Here is a 2,300-nt window from a genome sequence, read left to right on the forward strand (position 1 = left end):
GAGGTGCTGACATAGCTTAATAATGGAGAAAGAAAATTACATTCTGTAAAAACACTTCTGCCTTTAGGCTCCTGATGACATTGAAGGTATTGTGGACATAAAGAGAATTGTGCTGCTATCAACGTTCTCTGCCCAAGGAGTTAGTTACTATTGATTTGCAACTTACTGTAAAAATTGAGAGAATATATTCAGTAACACAACATTAGTATTCTTGACTTTAGCTGTAAAGAGACTAATTTAATAATCAAAGTATTCATACACATTAATAGATTTTTTAATAAAAAATGAACCTAGTAGCAATGTGTATTTCTTTCTTCTATTATATGTTACATGTGAAAATTGCAAATATAGCCATTGAAATAACTATCAGATACTGCAACGCATGTAAACTGGCCAGCAATATATGTGAAGAGCGTTCTCTATTCTCAGCTGAATCTCAACTACAGAAAAAAATTGACGACAATGACTACACTACAAAAGTACTTCATTGGCTGCGAGGTGCTTTGAGACGTCCGGTGGACATAAAAGGCTTTCTTTCTTTCTTTTCCAGGCCACTGTTGAGAAGACCAGCTTGCCCGTACTCCTTGTTGTTTTCTTGGACCTATGGAAAATCACATCACTGCAGCTTTGGAGCAATCAAAATGTTAAGCCAACTCTCCTGGTTTGGTGCAAAAGCCATTAGAAGTCTTGTACTGTGGAAGAAAGGATCTAAAAGTTAGAAAATAGGGTTTCGCATAAAACCAAATCCGAAGATATATCTAAGGACAACAACAACAACTTGTATTTATATAGCGCCTTTAATGTAGAATACATCCCAAGGAGCTTCACAGGAGTATTATAAGACAAAATATTTGACACCGATCCATATAAGGAGAAATTAGGGCAGGTGACCAAAAGCTTGGTCAAAGACGTACGTTTTCAGGAGCATCTTAAAGGAGGAAAGAGAGGCAGAGAGGTTTAGGCAGGGTCTTTCAGAGCTTAGAGCCTAAGCAACTGAAGGTATGTCACCAATGGTTGAGTGATTATAATAAGGGATGCTTAAGAGGGCAGAATTAAAGAAGCACAGATATTGCGGGGCTGGAGGAGATTACAGACATAGGGAGGGGCAAGGCCATCGAGGAATTTGAAAACGAGGATGAGAATTTTGAAATCAAGATGTTGCTTAACCAGGAGCTAATGTAGGTCAGTGAGCACAGAGGTGTACCTTCCCTGGGTCCCGACCTCGCTGTTGGCCTCGGCCTCCCGACCTCGCTGCTGGCCCATGCCGTACCTTCCCTGTGTCCCGACCTCGTACTGGTCCATGCTGAGCCTTCCCTGGGTCCCGACCTCGTACTGGTCCATGCTGAGCCTTCCCTGGGTCCCGACCTCATACTGGTCCATGCTGAGCCTTCCCTGGGTCCCGACCTCGTACTGGTCCATGCTGAGCCTTCCCTGGGTCCCGACCTCATACTGGTCCATGCTGAGCCTTCCCTGGGTCCCGACCTCGTACTGGTCCATGCTGAGCCTTCCCTGGGTCCCGACCTCGTACTGGTCCATGCTGAGCCTTCCCTGGGTCCCGACCTCGTACTGGTCCATGCTGAGCCTTCCCTGGGTCCCGACCTCATACTGGTTCATGCTGAGCCTTCCCTGGGTCCCGACCTCGTACTGGTCCATGTTGAGCCTTCCCTGGGTCCCGACCTTGTACTGGTCCATGCTGAGCCTTCCCTGGGTCCCGACCACGTACTGGTCCATGCTGAGCCTTCCCTGGGTCCCGACCTCGTACTGGTCCATGCTGAGCCTTCCCTGGGTCCCAACCTTGCTGCTGGCTTCTCCGACTCAGCGATTTGGCTCCGAGTCTTAATCCAACAGCACCAGGCAGCGAGCGGCGAGTAAACCGGTAAAAAAACTGATATCAGGAGCCAGGGGATCGCGGGCGACGAGAATCAGTGATATTTTAAGAATGGTGAAAATAATCCCAGGGACCGGGAGAGGTAGCGGGGGTGGCGCTTTCCATGGCTGCCATCTTATCTCAATTTTAATCATTGCAAGAATCCTCCTGAACCATCTCCTCCCAGTGGCTGAAGAGCTCCTCCCAGAGTCGCAATGCGGATTCCGCCTACAAAGGGGCACAATGGACATGACCTTCACTGCGTGAAAAATCTAAGAAAAGTGTAGGGAGCAACATCAACCTCTATACTTAGCTTTCTTTGACCTCAAAAAGGCTTTCGACTCTGTCAATGGTGAGGGATTATGGAATGTCCTCCACAAATTCGGCTGTCCTCAAAAGTTGTCACCATCCTCAGCCTGCTTCATGGTGACAT

The 2,300-nt window shown here is 47.2% G+C and overlaps 1 protein-coding gene across 1 annotated transcript; it reads right to left on the reverse strand.

Annotated features, from left to right (window-relative positions):
* Nucleotides 1-644: 644 nt before the first annotated feature.
* LOC139229531 (uncharacterized) lies at nt 645-1,770 on the reverse strand. The gene is made up of 2 exons (XM_070861095.1): nt 1,205-1,770; nt 645-708 (listed from the first exon to the last, which is right to left on the reverse strand). The coding sequence occupies exons 1-2, from the start codon at nt 1,768-1,770 to the stop codon at nt 645-647; spliced, it is 630 nt and encodes a 209-aa protein (XP_070717196.1).
* Between the last annotated feature and the right edge of the window lie 530 nt (nt 1,771-2,300).

Source organism: Pristiophorus japonicus, chromosome 2, assembly GCF_044704955.1.
Source record: "Pristiophorus japonicus isolate sPriJap1 chromosome 2, sPriJap1.hap1, whole genome shotgun sequence".
NCBI lineage: Eukaryota > Metazoa > Chordata > Chondrichthyes > Pristiophoridae > Pristiophorus > Pristiophorus japonicus.